The 18,770-nt window shown below is 38.3% G+C and overlaps 1 protein-coding gene across 4 annotated transcripts; it reads right to left on the minus strand.

Moving 5' to 3' along the window:
- Nucleotides 1-2,838: 2,838 nt before the first annotated feature.
- On the minus strand, nucleotides 2,839-17,813 carry LOC121907551 (interferon alpha/beta receptor 1-like). Of its 4 annotated transcripts, none has more exons than XM_042427177.1 (8): nucleotides 17,657-17,813; nucleotides 16,682-16,787; nucleotides 16,407-16,527; nucleotides 9,142-9,302; nucleotides 8,320-8,459; nucleotides 7,496-7,652; nucleotides 6,082-6,218; nucleotides 2,839-3,721 (listed from the first exon to the last, which is right to left on the minus strand). In XM_042427177.1, the coding sequence occupies exons 2-8, from the start codon at nucleotides 16,764-16,766 to the stop codon at nucleotides 2,930-2,932; spliced, it is 1,593 nt and encodes a 530-aa protein (XP_042283111.1). In that variant the 5' UTR covers nucleotides 16,767-16,787; nucleotides 17,657-17,813; the 3' UTR covers nucleotides 2,839-2,929. The 4 variants fall into 4 exon arrangements, with proteins under 4 accessions (XP_042283111.1, XP_042283112.1, XP_042283113.1 ...); XM_042427178.1 differs by having other exon boundaries at nucleotides 17,613-17,813; XM_042427179.1 differs by having other exon boundaries at nucleotides 6,091-6,218; nucleotides 17,657-17,811.
- Nucleotides 17,814-18,770: the final 957 nt, after the last annotated feature.

Genomic DNA, 18,770 nt, shown 5'->3' on the forward strand with positions numbered 1-18,770 from the left:
ATTTTTTTCCCATGAAGTGAGTTCATTTTAAAGGACAGGTTCACAATTTTTCAAGTGTGTCTTAAAACAACAGTCAGGAGCCCAAATGAACATTAAAGCTGTTTTTCTTGCTGTAATCATTCCTCCTGTTCATACTGTCCATTAGAAGATCCCTTCATAATGACCTTACAATGGAAGTGATGGGGGACAAAAAAATGTATTTAAAAGTTGATCTGAAGCTAATATGAAGCTTCAGCGTCCAAATGAGTCAAATTAAGTAGATATCTTTCAACGTTACAGTCTTTTTAGTGCCAAAGTTCCTCTTTTCGTTACTATACTTCCACCTGCAGCTCAACAGGGAAACACTGTCCGAGGAAACACAAAGAGGGAATTTGATGCTAAAAAGACTGTAAATGTGTCAGATATCCACTTGATATGACTAACTCAGACTGCTGAAGCTGAATAGAAGCTTCACATCAACTTTTAAATGACTGGCCTCCATCACTTCCATTAAAAGCACATTTGAAGGATCTTTTAATATCCAGTATGAACAGGAGGAATGATTACAGCGAGGAAAACCTCTTTCACTGTTCATATGGACACCTGACTGCTGGTTTAAGACACACTTGAAAAATTGTGAGCCTGTCCTTTAATACTCATTTGGCTAAAAATGACTCAACAGATCTCTTGAACTTGTGAAGTTAAAACAGTGTTAGAATTCACACATTAAAATTTTATTTATGGGAGGCTTATTAGACTTAATTTTGACACCATGCACTTCTGACACAGCACGGTGCAGCCAGTGGTGGCAGAATTAGATGTTATGTTCACTGGAATTTACATGAGCCTTGTGTTTATTTACTTACCTACAATCAATTTGCAAAAGATTATGTAAAAGTTTTCATGCAAATTTTGCACCTGTGAGTAGTGCCTCAATTTCCAACACTCACAGGTCACTTTCTGAGAGTGAACATACTTCAAACCAGCTTACAATTAGTGTGAAATATAAAATCAAACCTCTCCAGATTTTCTTTAAATCCCACAATGTTAAGTGTTTATTTTATTTTAAATGTATTTTTATTGGTTTTATTCCTTTTTCATCATTGTATATCTTGTGTGCATTTGTCTCAGATTGTTTGTACTTATTACATTTGTTGTGTCTTATTATCAGCTTGTCAGTCTATTGCAGAGTTTAGCTTTAATGAGCCATATAACATCAGCCTTTTTAACAGAGCGAAAGCACAGGTGTAAATAATAAAATGAATGATGGCTGAATTCCATGAAGGGGACATATCGTGGTTTTTGTGATATTCTGTTATTTTCATACTGTTGTGATATCGGATATTAAACATGGTCAAAGTTCCAAAACTTGATGTGAACATATGTAAAAATGCTCCCTGGAAGCCAAAACCCAGGGCCTCAGTCTGCTTTAAACGCTTTGTTTGCAAAGTTACCTTCATCCTCGTGATGACGTCAGATTGTTCAGTCACGACCACAAACCGACGTCTGTTTCGTAGCCTCGTTGCTGACGTTGTTCACGTCGTCCGCTCACGTATTTTGGATCAGAATCTGACATGTTTCGAAGTTTCCATTTGGATTAAAGAAGGAGAAAAAGAAGTGAAATCCTGCTACTACAGTTTGTTTACGTAGCCTACCGAGCCGGAGGAAGCTTCCTGAAACTGACCAATCAGAACAGAGTGGGCTCATCGGGAGGCGGGTCTTAAAGAGACAGGAGCTAAAACGACCTGTTTCAGACAGAGGCTGAACTGAGGGGCTGCATAAAGGACCAGTAGAGGATAAATAAAACCCCAGAATATAAACATATACCTGGAAATTTGCATGATACATCCACTTTAAATAAACAAGAGACATTGTTAATGTTATTAGCAACACCTGTGCTTTTCCTGCTATGACAAATCAAAATATTTGCTGTGGTAAAAGCCTTTATAAGATTATATACATTGAATAAGGACTTTGGCTAACATGAATCATTTTTATTTGTTTGGCTTCAGTATTATTAAGTCAGATATATCAAAGTTTCCAAGTCATAATTACAACCTGGATGTTAAAACTATTTTCAAGCATGAAACTGGTTATTACAACAACCTCCCCTCTATGAAATAAATGTAACATGATCTTGCTGGTTTTAACGGACATATGTTGAATGAGCGTGCACATATAGCATGTTATCAGCCAGAGCAGCATGCAGCAGTAAATAAAACACAGTGAAGATTAATCAATATTAACAACAACTTTGGTCAAAAGCAGGACTTTTCAGTCAGGACATAAAAATAAATAAAGCCTCAGATTAAGACGGAGGCATCTCTCTGCAAAATGCTGTGTGTTGACACTTAAAATTAACACTTTTACTTCCCTGATAAGAAACCGAACAATGTACCATTTCTTAACTTTTCTAGTAATAAACTGGCATATTTGGTCACTCAAAAATGTGCTGGTGTGGAAATACACTTTTCTTTCTAAATAAATTAATGTGAATAGTTACATGGAGTGAATTTGTTGTTTTCACGTTGATGTGCTGAAGGAGGAAAGTTTCTCTGTGCTCGCTTTAAAATCTGAGCACGATTTGTGACATCACAGCTTATTTGGAGCCAATTGCGGTCCAGTATGACCCTCAAACAAGCGTGATGTGGAGACTTGAAGCCTCCAGTTCACAAACACTGAGAATGAACTTTACTGTGAAGGAGGAGACATCTTGTGTCCAGCAGGAAAACTTCTTGCAATATTCCCTCTTGAATTTTTACACGAGGGAGAACGAGGAGATGACATTTTAAGAATTTTTAACAAGGTAATTGAACATTTTTGTGCAAAAACATGAATTGTTAAAACATGTCTGGAGGACATATTTAAGTATTTACAGTACAGCTGCTGGAAAAATACATTAATGAAAACCTCCCGTATCACACAAACATACACAATCAGAACAACATTATCATGTGCGTCCCATATATCCTGAGTGTTCCTCTTCCTCCTCTTCGGTCTCGCTGGATGAAGCGTGTGCAGTCCTGTTCTCGTATCCGCTCTCTTTAACCTTTTCTAGTCTAGGCTGCATTAATGTCGTCTGATCATGTGACTCGGTTTCTGAGTCTGTGTGGCTCAAAGTGCATTTTGAGTCTGTGGGCAGGAGAGGCTCCCGATCAGACAGTTTCAAAAAGTCAGTAAACATATCCTGCTCCTCCTCCTCCTCTTCCTCACTTACAGCCAGTGCGGCGACAGTGACTGAGAGGAGATTGATATTGCCGGAGGTGTGGCACGCTTCCTCCTTTTCCTTCATGTCCTCCTCCTCCTCCTCACCTGTGACATCTCCCTGGACTTGAGTTTGACCCCCCTCAGACATGAAAGAAACCTCTGCCCCTTCATCTCTAGCCTCATATTGATCAAGCCCCTCCCGATCAAACTCTGCGTCCGCTTCCTCCACCTCAGCTGACAAACTCACTGACGCGGGCGCCGTGCTGTTCCCCGACACATCACGAGAGTCCTGACCGGAGCTTTCGTTTGAGGAAAGGCCGCCTCTGTCCATGTACTTGTATTTCTCTTCATCTTCCTCCTCTTCATCATCATCTTCTTCTTCTTCTTCTGCCTCACCTGAGTTAGTGGCCTTGGTGGCGGGATTTGGCGCTGTAGGGTTTTTGCTCTTGTTTTGTTTGTCCGTGTCTGGGATAACGGAGATCAGCTCAAGGAACGTCGTCTCCAGTGACAGGATCTGGCCTGGGATAAGAGCCGTCTACATTGGCAAAGACAGAGGAGGGAGTAGAGAGGAAGATGAGGAAGATGAGAGTGAGATAGAGCAATAGATGAGTCAGAATTTTTCAAGTCTGTCTTAAAACAATAACCATGTCTCCAAATGAACAGTGAAACCTGTTTTTCTTGCTGTAATCATTCCTCCTGTTCATACTGACCATCAGAAGATCCCTTCATAATGACCTTACAATGGAAGTGATGGAGGACAAAAAAATGTGTTTAAAAGTTGATCTGAAGCTAATATGAAGCTTCAGCATCCAAATGAGTCAAATCAAGTAGATATCTTTCAACGTTACAGTCTTTTTAGTGCCAAAGTTCCTCTTTTTGTTACTATACTTCCACCTGCAGCTCAACAGGGAAACACTGTCCGAGGAAACACAAAGAGGGAATTTGATGCTAAAAAGACTGTAAATGTGTCAGATATCCACTTGATATGACTAACTCAGACTGCTGAAGCTGAATATAAGCTTCACATCAACTTTTAAATGACTGTGTGGACACACTGTGGATTTTGGCCTCCATCACTTCCATTGAAAGCACATTTGAAGGATCTTTTAATATCCAGTATGAACAGGAGGAATGATTACAGCGAGGAAAACCTCTTTCACTGTTACTATAGACACATGACTGCTGGTTTAAGACACACTGGAAATACTGTGAACTTGTCCTTTATGTGCTTGAATCTCCTAACTATGTAATGTAGCTGATAATCACATTGAATTGCATTTTGTTTTTACGTCATAGTCCAGTCTGACATTGTGTACATGTTTGCCAATTTTTGTTTGGGAGGGGTTGTTATTTTTCTCCAACATATCAGTATATCATGGTGGCGGTTTCTAGTAGCAGCTAACTTGACATTTTTCATGTCGATTGGATTAATATGCTAATCATTGTTTTCAATGAGTCATTCTGGTCTCAATCTCTAAATTCAGATCCTCTAATAAGTGTGCTGGTGGTCATTTTGGAAATTATAATCATTCCTCCTGTTCATACTGAGCATTAGAAGATTCCTTCATAATGCTGTATCTATCTAAGTATATTATTCAAGTAAATGATCTCAGTACACAGACTGAACAGGCTGGCTAACGAGAACATGCAGAGTGCAGTTTATTTATGATTTCTGGGTACTGAAGTCCTTAAAGAGTCAACTTTAATTTGAACTACTTCCTCCCTAAAGAAAGTGATTATAAAAGAGACTGTTAACAGTAAAGGCTGCTTTAAAACAATTTTGTTTTAAAAAGTGTCTAAAGGTGGCGAATAGCTTGCTGTTATATACAGCGGATGGCGAGACAAACAGGGATGACATCCACGGTGTTGTCCAAACAAATCTCACGCCAAACCTTTCATGTATGTTGCATTTTGAACTTTTTCACCTTCCTTTACAATTTCAACATCTACTTTTAGTAAAGGCAGAGTTTGTAACGGCTTAGATCAAGTGAGTCAAGAGTCTTATCAATTATGTTCACATGTCACTGAGAGACAGCTGTAGATAAGAACCATTTCACATCTTGAATTTTAGGATCTGAATGTGACCAGGCCAATTTGAGCAACTCGACCTTTATGACTTGACTTTTAAGATCTGATTTGAGTTTATTGAATTTGAGCAATTTTAATATAGTTTTTGAGTATTGGGTACTTGAAATTTCTATTTGAAATTGTGAACCCTGAAAATTGTATATACGGGAGATAACGTTTTGAAATTGCACAGCTTGAAAATGACTACTTTTTTTTTTTTAACGGTGAAATATTTCAGTGTTATAAATTCTGCTGTATTTAAATTGAATCATTGTGAAATACAGCAGTGATTGAACAAAAATTGTCAGACCATCACCAGATCGGCTTGATATGACTGTATTCTGATCACTTATTCAGACCAGATATCCAGAGACAGATCACATATTTATACCAGGTGCAAAAAAATACTGTGAGCATCATACAGAAATCATACTGGGGTACGATCAGAGAACTCTGAGACAGATACCTCCTAATCTGTTCAGAAAAAAACAAAACTATTTTCATGACTAAACACCACCAAAGTTACATGAGAAAATGTTTTATTATGTTTTATAATGTTTTCGCTTTCTTGCCAGATTTAGATAAAAAGATGTCAGTATGGTAACTATGACACTGCTACCAGCAGTTAGCTTAGCTTAGCATAAAGACTGGAAACAAGGGGAAACAGCTAGCTTCACTCTGTCCAACGGTAACAAAATCTGCCTTCCAGCACCTCTAAAGCGCTCTCATTAACACATAATAACATTCATTTAATTAATTTAATCCGTACAAAAACAAATTGTAAAAACAACACAGAGGTTAGATTGATTGAAAGAAACAAACACATACGTGTCTTACAATTAGTGCTCTGGGCAGAGTCTCCAGTTTACACAGGAATCCGGTGTAGTGGAGGCAAAGCATGAGGCTCATCAGGGCACAGATCGCCAAAAACAGAAGAACACCACCTATACCTAAAATAACATTGACTGAACACCCACACACACACCCACACACCCACACACACACACACACACACACACACACATACACATAGACACATACACAGTAATGAATTCTTCAGTCTGATAGTGTTACTGCTTTGTTCTGCCTATTTACTTCTCTGAACTATGTAACTAAAAGTGTCACCAACATGTAGGGCTTTATCTTCGTGCAGGTGCACGGCAGGAAGAGCAGCTCTGCACTGGTGAACTGGCATTTTCCGGAGGTTGCACTGATGTTATTTCCTGGCTTTCATAACTTTCATTTCCCATAAATCCTCTCCAGGCGTCTCCATCAAGTAAAAAGCACCAAGTAACTGGAGACAACCAGTGAGTGAGTGTGAGCTTTCATTTAAATGAGTCAGGCCAAAGCACCGCCTGGAGCGACATACTGCCAGTTTACGTAGCACCAAGAGGTTTAAACAGATGACTGTTTTGTTCCCAGATTGTCAGTAGTCATTTCCTATAATTTGCCTATAAAAAGAGACTAATCTACCTGAATTAAAATGTTTAAATTATATCAACTTAAGAAATAAAAAAGAAATACAACATTCAAAATACTTGACACCATTGTTAATTTGCTTATCACACTACAGTGGTATTTAACTGCACATGCTTATTGTGTGCATCATTGTGCTGCCAAACAAAATTGTGCACCTATTATGCACGAAAACATTGTGACTTTCAGATCCTCAACATGTCCAGAAACGTCAGTTCAGCTAAAGAAGAGACAGAATCTGTCTTGGTTGTATATTTGGGCTGCTGTATTCACATTTGAAACTCTGCATGTCCTGAGCAATAATATGTTTCCTTTAAGAAGAAATACTCCACAGGATTCACAACATGTTGGTGCATCATGACTTGTGTTTAAAGCAGGTGAAAGTAAGTAATTTGACTGACTAAAATTGTCATAACCTCCAGCACCGCGTACTTGACGGCGCTTCATGCCCCTTGATTCACGAAAATAGAGCCCATAAACCTTATCTTCATAAAAACACCACAACACTGTCACAACTGGGGCTGCAAGTAAAAATCATTTTCATTATCATTTTGTCTACAAAATGCCAGAAGATGGTGAAAAAGAGCTCAAGGTGACAACAGTCCAAAAACATCCGGTCCAAAGATATTCATCATTATAATATTTGACACATAAAAGCATCAAATTCTGACTAAAACAATTATTTGATTATTAAAATAGTTGCTGATTAATTTTCTGTTGATTGATGAACTGACTGATTGTTGCAGCTCTGAAAAGATCGGCTCACCTCTCCTCTGTTCCTCGATGCTTGTGAAGGTGCAGGTCCAAGCTGATGACTCGGTGTTTTTGTTCACATTACTCTTTAAATGCATCTTTACACAGTACTCCTGGCCCTTCTGTAAGTTTTCAAGAGTGAAATTCTTTCCTTCCCGGCTGAAGACTTTCTGCAGATCAATAGAGAAATAAATTGGTTAAAATTATTTACATTACGTGTACGTTGTTGGATTTAAAACCTTGGTTTGGCCCTGGGGAAACATTTTACTTTGACATCTGTAGGATCACAAAAATACCTGTGAAGATACCATCAGCTGCTGGATAACAGGCAAGAAATAAAGCTTTTACTGTTTCCTTAATGCTTGCAAACTATATGTGAGTAAGATACAGAGTGCTGAGGGAAGAGGTAACACAGTTTCCACTCCAAAGAGGCAAAGCTGCTGTAGAAGCAGAAATAATCATATTGTGTTGTATTAAACCTGAAAGGCTGAGAGATAAACGATGTAGGTCATACGAGTAATTAGCATGTAGACAACATTGCCTCAGATGGTCTGTGCAGCATTCAAGACAAACAATAAACAAAACAAGACATTTTAAAGTAAATCAAACTGAGTCTAATACTGCATAAATATCCATTATCAGCTAATTATTTCTGCCTCTGGAGAAGCTTTGCCTTTGGAAAATATTTGGTTCAATAGTTGTGTTTATATAACATATGCAGGTTTACAAGACTTAAATTAAATGTAATATTTCATATGAAGATCATCATATACTGTACAATACAGAATCATTGGAAGAAATTTGTGGTTTGACATAAGAGTGAAATTGATTTCTCACCTCTGCTTCATTAGGTTTCTTCAAAGAGACGGTGAAGTGTGGAAGAGGATAGAATTCCTCAATGTTCTTGTGCAGAGAAATGTTGACCTGGATGCAGTCACCACATCCAGTCAGTGACACTTTTGGAGGATCTATTTTGGCTTGTGACAAGAAGAAAACATATTTCTAAATTTAGGAAATTCTTGATACACTCAAACATTTAAGTGTCAAAAAGGCTGTGTTGTGAAATTGGGCTCCTGACTGTTGTTTTAAGACACACTTGAAAAATTGTGAACCCGTCCTTTAAGGCAGAGTTGTGCTTTGAGCTAACAGCTAATGTCAGCATGCTAACATGCTCACAATGACAATGTTAACACAATGCTGTTTAACAGGTATACTGGTTTCCATGTTAGTTTGCTAACATATGCATAACTTTGTCCAACACGTTGGACAATTATGTCAGTTAGTCAATAAGATTCATCCTCTGGGGAACATGAACATCTGCACCAAATTTCATGGCAATCCATCCAATAGTTGTTGAAATATTTCAGACTGGAGGAGCTGACATTTCCATCCACGGAGCCGCAGTAAATATTAGGGCTGCAACTAACAATTTCCAAATAATCAATTAATCATTGGCTTTATAAAGTGTATGAAAATAATGAAAAATGCCAGTCACGCTTTCCCAGAGTCAAAGATAATTGCTTGTTTTGTATAATCACTAGTCCAGAACAGTATTTTCTATTTGCAATGACCTTATCTGTCAGCAATTCATAATATAATGTTGTTCTTTAAATCTAAGGCAACAAGTATGTAACTCAAAAGAGACTCATGTTGACTTACTGTCTTGGTAAGGACTGAAGGGGACTTTAGGGGACTTTGGAGACAGGGTTTGGTTGTAGGAAGCCTGGACGGTCAGGTAATACGAACGGTAACTATCTAGATCCAGCTTCAATGATGTCTCCGTTGTGTTCTGTGGAGGCTCCTTTTTGTGCCCGTTCGACCTGCACCAAGAAACAAGAAACAGAGCTCAAACTTCTTGCTTCATCTTTTGTAGTGCTCTCAGTTTGGCAGGAAAGATACAATATAATATAGATAAGATTACAGATCACAGATATGTCATATTTGTAATTAAGAAGAAAGTGCAGTATAGAAATCCCAGTATTTAAGATCATTTTTGATGTTTTTTCATCATAGAGAACTGTCAAGTTCATTATCAAACTGTCAAATGTCCCATTCAATATACATCATTCAATCAATTCTTTACTAACCAAATTTAAGGGATCCTTCTCAAAATGTTAAAAAACAAATATCAGCTGATATATTCAGATTTTTTTCAATTTAGCATCAAATCTACAGTATTTCTATTTATGCTGTATACAAATACTGTGAATCCACAGATTTACAGATAGTAAAAAATATGTAAAACATAAACTAAAATAATGCATGCATGTAAAATAATGCAGTCTAATGTCAACTTCTCAAATACATCCATACATTTTTGAGCCGAAATCTGATCTGAAATATGAACGTGGACAACGCAAACAACAAATGGAAAAACCTTAGCAACAACCTTAGCAACCAAGGCTACGAGACGGACAGCCGTTTATGGGCATGTGCAATGAGACGACATCAAATGTGTCCCTTAAATCATCATATAATGAGCAATGAAACATAAAAATGGACTTTGTCTTCAGTCTCACCCAAATCTGTCTTTTCTTTTCAGGGAGAGCAGTAGACCTGCCTGTTTCTGCAGCTGATGCTAACTTTTAGTTGACTTTTAGATAAATTCTGCTTCACATGAGGCTCCACACTGTAGTTGTTTTTCATCAGACAATGTCCTGGATTTAGGTTTGTACTGAACACCGACAGACCACCGTTCTTTGTACATCAATAACGTCAAACCACAGATAAAGTTAGCGACTAGTTGGTGAACATAGTGGAGCATTTAGCAGCTGAAGAGCCAGATATTTTTCTCAATGCAGCTTTAAAACAACTTACAAATACATAGTTTGACATTAGGGATGCACGATATTTTGCCAATATCCGATATGCCGTTATTTCTAACTCATTGTGGCTGATTGCCGATACCGATATATGCACATATTTTTTTCCAGATGGCTGAGGAGACTATTATGCATGCAAGCATAGATTGTACTAAGTATGATCAAGAAAGACAATATATGAAGGAAGAACTTAGGAAGACTGGAGTTCAGGAGCTCAGCATTAAAACTTTAATGAACCTGCCAAGTTGGAGGAGCAGTAGTTTTCTTTGAGTTTATTAGACAGACAGGATTAATGTGTAGGATTTAATCTCTGGTCCACACTCCGGAGCAGAAGGTGTCGGTAATGCACCTAATACGCTGGTTGCCAACCGCCGTTATAAACCAAAAAGAAGAAGTTTTTTTTTTCCAAACTGTTCCAAACAGAGTGGTGCATCCTGGCAGCCGAAGTGTTTCCTATCTGTGCAGCCGAACATAGCAGCTCCTCCGTGGGCTGTTTCTCCCCGACAGTCCCGGTGTTTCCTCCGCAGGCTCCACTTCACTCAAGCTGCCCATCAGATCAGCTGCTTCTTCCCACTTTAACCTGAATAACAAACCGGGGCTCGGGGCTCCAGTTGGATCCACACGAAGAGCCGGGGCTAACGTTAGCTGACAGGCTAGCGGAGCGTTAGCCGCAGCATGACCGGAGGGAACACAGCCAACTAGCCTCCCAGCTAACGTTAGCCCCGGCTCTCTATGTGGATCCAACCGGAGCACCGAGCCCCGGTGGGAAGAAGCAGCGGGTCTGACGGGAAGCTGAGTGAAGTGCAGCCTGCGGAGGAAACACCGGGACCGTCAGGGTGACACAGTCCATCAAGGGAAGCATAGTCAGGCACCAGAGGGGAAGGCGACATATCGGCCTCTCATAATTGGCAGAATTCGCAGATGCCGATATTTCATTTTAGAGTTTTTATAGGCCGATACCGATGACGTGCTGATAATATCATGCATCCCTATTTGACATTTTAAAGTCTTAGTATTTGCCTCATACAGCTGGGCACTGGAGTTTTTCTCAAACGTTACTCAAACAGGAGGAAATAGTGCTCCTGGAAATTTGTTGGGGACTATTTTCAGCGGTGGATTAATAAACATTTGGTGCTCCTAGTGAGTATTTCAAGCAGCAGGACGGTGTTGTGTTTTTAATAGTTTGTGGACAACAACGGAGGTCTACAGCACAAAGGAAGAAGATATATCAGGTTTTCATGCACACACAATTCTTGTTAGTAGGATTAATTCATTGTTGGTTTGGGTGTTTTCTGGGATTTCTTGTCAGGAAGAAAAAACAATTTCTTAAGACGGGAAGCAGATGAACTGGTGAGCTAGCTGACATTATCGAAACACATTATCATATTATCAGTCCCGAGATAAATCCAGCAATTACATAAATCGTGTATTCTGTAAAAGCAGGCAAATGCAATTAGTGATACAAGGACTGTCTTATCTGTTCTAGGAAAGGAATGTGAACCACAATGACTAAAACAACAAAAGATGTGTTAGATCATCTGAAACTGAAACACCTCACATCAGACGCACATGCAGAAACACCCAAACCGCATTCACATAGCTATTTTTTCAGAGTGGTCGAATCATCAGTTCCTTAAAAAGTACCAGCCGGCCTCTGTGTGGTCACAGCTGCATTGTATGTGAGATGCAAAACTAGATGCTAATGGATGGAAACAAAACATCACAGTGAGACAATAGCTTCTGACACGTTAAAACAATACAGAGGTTAAAGAGAGGAAAAGTACCACAAAGTCAGATATTCCATCAAAGTAGACACTCGAGAGCGTGAGACCTGGAGTTCAGAGAGGCTGATTAAAACTGATTTAAAGATGACAAATTCACACTGAAAAGAGTTAAATGATTTAGATTTTTTGTAATACGTTTTTGTTTTTATGTGCTATTTTGAAATAATCCATACAAAATAGGCAAATGTCCTATGACTTTGTAATTTTTGAGTGTGTAATGATAGCTGTTAATGTTGGACTAAAACCACAGGATTATGAAGTTCACACTAACTTACATTTCCAACAAGATTCCGTTTTTATTTGACCTAATTAATTGTACATTCACTGTACATACAACATAACAAAATCAAATGTTTAGCTTTGAATATGCAGTCAGTAGCAACCTCCCTCATTACCACCACTGACCCATGAACCCAAAAACTGCTCAGTGGCAGCAGGTCAGACTGTGGTTGTACTGAGAAACTTCCAGGTGTGAATGTTTAACTGCGTGAATGTGATCACAGCATTCCTGCAAAAGAGAAGCCGCCTCTCACTGAATCTTCCCTCAATAAATAATGGTAGGTAATAATGGTAGAGTACAAAAACATGCCGACCCACCCCCACAAACACCTCATAAACCTCGGGACATCTTTTTTCTTCAAAGGACAAACAGGGTTTATTACAACTCGGTAATCCCCGCTAAGAGTTGGACCTTGAGTGGAAACTGTTTTGTCACTTTCTGTTTCTAAGGTCAAGAATCAACCGTCGAGCTCAACTTGAGTTTTTGTGCCAATAGCTCTGCCATCAGTTACATGTGATAACACTGCACTCACCACACACAAAATATAACCCAAGTTGTAATAATCATTTTCCTTTAATTGGATCTCCCATAAAGGGACTGCAGGGAGCTGTCACTTTACACGATGCTCTAAACAACTTGCTATTGCTTTGTAATTATTTTGTTATTATTGTCCACATGTGCATCTCACCAAATATGACGAGCTAATTACAACCTTTAGTTAACGAACACATGGCAATTCACAGAAATGAATAATAATGAATAAGATGAAGAGGGAACGAGGAAAAAAGTGCTCAAAGCAAATATTGAATTTATCTATTTTTTTCTCTTTGCTGCATTTTGTATGAAGTTAATTGATAAATAAAAACAATTTATAGCATTATGTTTATAAGCATCCAGCAACAGCGCTGTATATGAACTTAATGATCAACTTTAGAGGGCAAACATACAATCTGTTCTGTTCGAGATGCTTCTGCACTTTCACACTTCCCCTTTTTCTCCACAGCCTGCTCACTGGTCACACGGAACATTATTTATAGAAATGTCTCTTGACTTCATTTCTCAATAACAACTTACAGCATTATGTCTCCTCACTTAACTTTTAGTACCTAAAACTTTTGCACAGTACTGTATATATTAGCATATCCAGTCAAAAGTTTGGACTCACGTATCCATTCCCTTGAATGAGAAAGTGTGTCCAAACTTTTGACTGGTAATGTGTTTTGTTTTATTTTTTTTTTTTTGGTTGCAAAAAGCAATTTCATAAATAAAATTAATAGATTAAAAGAAAAAAAAAGATACATTATGCAAGAATAAACAAAAATCCTAAATATTGTGATGTTTACACTCATATAAATCCTGCAGGTTGTTCGGTTTCATGGAGAGAGCTCATGTTTTAGGTCAGTGGTTCTACCCGGGACCCCTCGTCACATGTTGCATTGTAATGAAAGAGGACTTATTTTATTTTGTTTAAGCTTTCAGATGGTTAAGCAGATAAAATACAGTAATTCAAAATTCACAATAGGTAAAGCAAAAATTAGAGGAAAGCTTGGAAAAGAAATTGTCAGAAATTTTCTGTTTTCCTATCCTGTTCTACAGATCTACAGATAATAATCTACAGATTACTTTCTCAATTAATCGATTATCCTGTAGTGAATTTCTTCAGTAAGCTTGTTTTGTCCAACCAATATTCAGAAAGATAAAGATTTTAAATTTACAGTCACATATGACAAAGAAAAGCAGCAACGCCTCTCATTTGAGAAGTTGAAACTCGAGAATGTTTGACCTTTTTGTTTGAAGAAAAAGACTGAAATGATTAATCGATTATCAAAATAATTGCAGATTATTTTTCTGTTGATTGTCAGTTTAGGCTTTTTACAAGATGGCAGTACCTGCTGTGCTGTTACGTCTTGCGCTGTTGTCTATAGTTTATGTCAGGAAAGCATCATGTCTACAGAAATACATCAGGAGGACTCCATTTGGCGATTTGGGAATATCTGCATACATTCCAGAGGATATACTGGATGTAAGCGACCCTGGATCACCACTCTGGGGAAATACACCTAGCACAGGGAGACGGAGAACTCAACAACCCAACAGTCCTTCATCGCTATTGCTCTCCTGATCTTGGATTCATCAGTTTGAAATACAGATCATATTATCTCCTGAGAGAATTCGCTTCACTTGTATTAGTTGGCGTTTATTCCACCACAAGCGAACACTAACACAGTCATTAGCGAACTCATATCTCCTCTGTTGAAAAGTCCGACCCTGACACATCTCTCATCGTGTTGGATGATTTTAATCATATGAACTTGTCCTTCCAACTTCCCAACTACAAATAACAAGTCAGTTGCCACAGCAGAGAAAACAAAACATTGGATCACTGTTACAACTTGATTGTGGATGCTTACCGTCCATTCCCAAGGGTTCCACACACGGTGTTACTCCTCAAACCGAAATACAGAAAAAAGCTTAAATCCATTACGAAAACAGCCAAATCTGATGACACTGAAACGCTACAAGGGAGCTTTGAATGCACTGATTGGAATATATTTAATGCAGCTTGCGACTCCCTCGATGAACTCACTTGCACAGTGACATCATGCATCAAGTTCTGCCAGGAATTTTTCAATAGCAATAAAAAACCCTGATTCTCCAAAGAATTACGCCTGCTACGCAAAGACAAGAACTGTGCATACAAAAGTGGAGACAGGGATCAATACATCGCAGCCAAATAAATTGCTTGCTGCAATAAGAAAAGCTAAGTCCAGCTATGTAACGAAATTGGAACAACAAGGAACTATGATTTCAGATAAGCTTCATGAAAGTATTTGAGCAGATCATTCTGTCATACTTGAAATCCTGCACCTCCCCTCTCATGGACCCGTATCAATTTGCATACCAAGCCAACCGGTCTGGTGAGGATGCACTCAGCATAGCAATCCACCATGCCTTGCAACACCAGTGCATGTGACGCCCACACATGCAATGTTAATTCCATCAACCCACACAAACTCTTTACCATAATCTTGGACATGAGCGTTGACCCAGTCATATGCCACAGGGTTCGGAGTTTCTGTGTTCTCTCCCGCTGGCTCTTATCACAGTACACCCACCACCCACTTTACATCCAAGGACAGTTCTAGGAAAACAATCAAATATGCAGATGACACAATGATTGTAGGCCTCACCTCCAACAATGATGACATCCAGTACTGCACTGGTGTGACCCAAACTGTCACTTGATGCACAAACAATGATCTTCTGCTTAATACAGCCAAAACCCAGGAAGTCATTATTGACTGCATGCCGAATCCCAAAATATCCATAAAAATAAATGGAGACCCAACCACCATCACTGACTCTTTTAAATTCCTCAGAACACACATTAGCAACAACCTGAAGTGGAAAGCGAACACTGAGCACATCGTTGCAAAAGCTCAACAACGACTTTACTTTCTTAGACAGCATCGACTTCTCATTTTGTTCTACTCAGCCATCATGGAGTCCATCATCACATCCTCTACTACAGTACGGTACGGCAGCATGGACAGTCAAACGTGGAAAAAACCACAGCAGATTGTCAACAAGGCATCCAAAATCATAGGCAACCCACTCCCCTCAGTTCAATCTCTACATACTCATTGAACTATCAAACAACCTACCTAATCTTTGCAGCTCTAGTTACTCAATCTGTCCTTGGTTACTGTTGCTATATTGATACCTTTTAACAATTTGGCAAAAAAAGGAAGCCAAGCCTCTCAAATATTAAATGCTGTCTAAACACAAGCAACTGTTCAAGAACTTTGCCCAGAATAAAAGAAGAGAAACAAGAATTGTAGTGTAGTTTGTAAAAAAAAAAAAAAAAAGGATTAATCATGAATCTGACTAAACATCTCATGATAACTTTGGCAACTGTGGCACTCGACTGGGCAAGCTCAGATTTACAGAGAAGCGTCTGCTGGGAGATTCCCTCGTGCCTGAAGAGGAAATCGCACCAGAGATTCAGCCAACAAGATGGTGGACAGGGGAAATTACCTCTTGACGACTATGTACTGTGTTCCTGGGGGGGTGCCGGGCCCAGGGTCCCAACGCAGGATGTGATTAAAGTTGACAGATTTCACAGAAACATTAACTGGAGCAGGAAGGGAACCTTGCACTGTGAAACCAAAAAAGAACATGTGATGCAAGGTACAAAGACACACCTTTATGAATCCTGTTCACTGATTACAGACTGTGGGCGTGTTGAGGAGAATGGTATCTGAGGAATTTACAAATAAGGAATTGCAAGTGAGTGAACTTGGTGTACTCACCTGAATCAAGAAGAAACACTACATAAAGAGTGAGAAAGAAACACTTCATCCTTTCGTACTCATATAGCAGCAGATAGTGTCTCATCCTTCACAGGCTGCATTGTTCCTATAAAAAAACCAACAGAAAAATACTCCTCAAACTCCTCATATTCAAAAGATTCATTTTTATAACCTGGCTTTTAATCATTGTTTTTCTTTTTGTTTGATTCATTTGTTTATTATTATTAAAAAAACAATTAGAGACTAATGCACATGAGAAATAAAAATGAACTTATTACTAATAGATTTAAAAGCGAAAAACTTGTTTTTGAAAAGTGCTGTATAAATAAAGGTTATTTTTATTATATTCAACATGAACTTTTCTTTTGAAAGAATAACCAAATGTCTTCAGTTCTTTTGTTTAAAATAATGCTTTTCTCTCATATTCTTATAACTATATAAGCAGTATGTTACTGTTGTAGCTGCTGGAGGTGGAGCTAGTTTGAATTACTTTATATACAGTTAGTTTAGTCCAGTGGTTCCCAACCTAGGGGTCGGGCCCCTCCAAAGGGTCACCAGATAAATCTGAGGGGTCGTAGAGTAGAAAGTACAATATTTCCCTCTGAAATGTAGTGGAGTTGAAGAATAAAGTAGTATCACATGGAAATACTAAAATAAAGTACAAGTACCTCAAATTTGTACATTTACTTGAGTAAATGTACTTGCTTTCCACCACTGACCTGATTTACGGAAAAGATAAGTTGGCTCATTTCTTAAAGCTGACATAATAATTACTTTGTTCCATGTGATAGTTTAATTGGCATAATATCAAACACAATGACGTGTTTACTGACATAAAGTACAAACAGTGCTTTTCTGAAGAAGTTATGACTGGATTTAGCTCTTATCAATAGTGTCCTGACAATAATAACCGGTCAGTCAGTCTACTCACATTTACTGGCTGACTGATATATTGATTAACTGATCAGCACTCACAGCCTGTGATAGTCCGTTTAACTGTCGAAGAAAGAGTCAGTCACTCCGTGGTTAGAGACGTTTCCTCCTGTTGTCAGTCACTAGTGAAGACTTTCAGTATGATCATGAACCACACTGACTGTTGACTGTCTGACTGCTGTAGATAAAAACACCCATACTTCCGGTGTCACCTTCAAAGTAATAGTCCTACTGACAAACGCTTACGACAGCAACTTTACAGGGAACATCCTTTACTTTTTCTGGTTTCTGTCATTTATATACTGTACAGCTGATGTTCATATACAACAATAATAAAACTATAGAACAATTAAGAATAACATCAACCGCAGCCTGTAGATTTTTCATGTGTGGCAAAAAATTATTCCCATGTCACATGTTTTGTGTTTGTACAGAAATTTAAAACGATCCAATAAAATTGTTGTGCTTTGAGTTAACTGCATATATGCTTCAAATTTAGTAAAAACTGTTGTTCTGGGGAGATGATCTTATAGAGAACAATGTGTGCTCACAAAAGCATAATAACCCTGAGCAAAGGAAACTCCTCAGTTGATACAAAATGTACAATAGGGCATTGTGTCTCCCCCTACAGTAAGTGATGGTTAGTTAAACTCTCAAACATGCAAGAATATTCCCTTTAACCTATGAGAATATTCACTCTGGACTTGAGGTATAGATGTGCCAACCTGTCCAAGTGGCGTGTAGGAAGAAAAAAACATCAGCTCATTTTCATATACATCAACAGGGAATAATTTCCTTGTTCCTGCACTGTTGGATCTACTGGCCTGAGTTGTTTTTTATTAAAACATTCGGCAAGTTACTGAATGTCTCATTAAAAAATATTTACCCCAAATATCCAATCTTGCAGAACAATATTTATTGGTAGTGACTGCAGCATTATTAAACGTTTTATGGTTATGTTTAGGCATCAGCTGCATTTGGTTTTTAAAGTTAGAGAAAGATAAAAATGTGCAAAATAGTTAATTGATTAATCAACTAATTGTTGCACCTCACTGTTGTCAGGCATTTAATAGATCATTTGAAAATAATTGTCAGATTTTATTCATAGTGAACATGATGGGTGGTTGCAGCCCTCTATGACACATATTTTCTACAC

This window comes from Thunnus maccoyii, chromosome 11 (genome assembly GCF_910596095.1).
Source record: "Thunnus maccoyii chromosome 11, fThuMac1.1, whole genome shotgun sequence".
In the NCBI taxonomy this organism is placed as follows: domain Eukaryota; kingdom Metazoa; phylum Chordata; class Actinopteri; order Scombriformes; family Scombridae; genus Thunnus; species Thunnus maccoyii.